Source organism: Carlito syrichta, unplaced genomic scaffold (genome assembly GCF_000164805.1).
Source record: "Carlito syrichta isolate Samal-C Ts95f unplaced genomic scaffold, Tarsius_syrichta-2.0.1 Scaffold106380, whole genome shotgun sequence".
Taxonomy (NCBI): domain Eukaryota; kingdom Metazoa; phylum Chordata; class Mammalia; order Primates; family Tarsiidae; genus Carlito; species Carlito syrichta.
Genome location: NW_007050476.1, coordinates 2147 through 3581, shown reverse-complemented (window position 1 = coordinate 3581; position 1435 = coordinate 2147). Strand labels below are relative to the sequence as shown.

Here is a 1435-nt window from a genome sequence, read left to right as displayed (position 1 = left end):
CCTCCTCGCCGCGCGCCTCCAGCGCCTCGCCGCCCTCCAGCAGCTCCTCCGCCTCCTCCTCCTCCGCCTCCTCCTCGCCCTCGCGGAACTCCACCTCGGCCACCAGGTAGCTGCGGCTGAGCCCCAGGATCTTGCCCCAGAAGCGGCACGTGTGGACCGGCTGCTGCTCCACCAGCTGCTTCAGCGCCAGGAACACCCGGAAGCTCTCGTCGGAGCTCAGGCCCACGCCGCCCTGCGCGAAGTAGAAGGCCGTCTCCATGACGTTGGGCACCGCGGACTCCGCCTGGGGGGGGGGGGGCAGAAAGGGGGCGGAGGGGCGAAGGCTGAGGCCCGGCTCCTCCCCGGCCTGGCTCATCTGGACGGTCCCAGCGTCGAGACCCCAAATGCCCGGTAACTCCGCCGCGTGCGCCAGGGAGAGGCAGGAGGGGGAAGCCCCTGGGGAGGGCATCCCTTGATGGAAAAGATACAGGCAAAGCCACCCCAAGGAGAAAATCTTGGGCCCTGTGTCCTTCCCGCTTTTTCCTGTCTGGAGTGGGGGTGTGAGGTCTGGAGCCAACGCAGCGACTTTGAGATCATGAGGCAACCCATGGGAAATAAAGGCCTACACCCTGGCTGGGCGTGGTGTCACGCCTGTAATCTCAGCACTCTGGGAGGCCGCGGCAGGAGGACTGCTTGAGCCCGGGAGTTTGAGACCACCCTGGGAAACATAGCAAGACTTCTTCTCCACAAAAAAAATTAAAAATTAAAAAATTAGCCGGGTGTGGTGACGTGCACCTGTAGTCCCAGCCACTTGGGAAGCCAAGAAGAAAGATCTCCTGAGTCCAGGAGATTGCGGTTGCATTGAGCTATGATCCTGCCACTGAACTCCAGCCTGGGTGACAGAGTAAGACTCTGACTCTTTAAAAAAAAAAAAAAGGCCCCCACTCTAATGGAGGTGGACCCCTGTGGCATTGCTATGCTGCCTCGCCTACCCTGGACTTCTTGTTCCTGCAACAATGAGGCTGTTTTTAGTCATGTTTTCTGTGACTTGCAGCCAAATGCACTCCTAACACATACTCCTTGTCACACAGCAAATTGAGGGAGGAGATGGGTCTTGAACTGAGGAATCAATTATGCTGGAGGATGGTAGAAATTCCTGCCCTCACTGACTCCACCTCTGTCATCTGCTTGGTTCACACAGCTAGTAATGGGTGGAAGGGGTGAGAGAAAAAGAGAGAGGGAGAAGGAGAGTGCAGGAGGGAGGGAAGGAGAGGGAAGGAGAGGGAGGGAGAGGGGAGAGACAGAAAGACTCAGAGACTGAAAACAAGTGAAGGGCTGAGACTAGAAGCCTGTGAGGTTTTGGCTCAGAAGTTAGGGAAGGCTGGGCATGGTGGCTCATGCCTGTAATCCCAGCAATATGGGAGGCCAAGGCGAGAGGATTGCCTGAGCCCCGGAG

At 58.2% G+C, this 1435-nt stretch overlaps 1 protein-coding gene across 1 annotated transcript in view; it reads right to left on the bottom strand.

Moving 5' to 3' along the window:
• Nucleotides 1-283, bottom strand: part of RSPH6A (radial spoke head 6 homolog A) — a gene marked incomplete at its 5' end in the record, with an annotated part of 8777 nt that extends 8494 nt beyond the window's left edge. The window contains one exon of the mRNA XM_021716949.1: nucleotides 1-283. This exon is cut by the window's left edge and continues 455 nt beyond it. Coding sequence (XP_021572624.1) covers nucleotides 1-283 — 283 coding nt within the window.
• Between the last annotated feature and the right edge of the window lie 1152 nt (nucleotides 284-1435).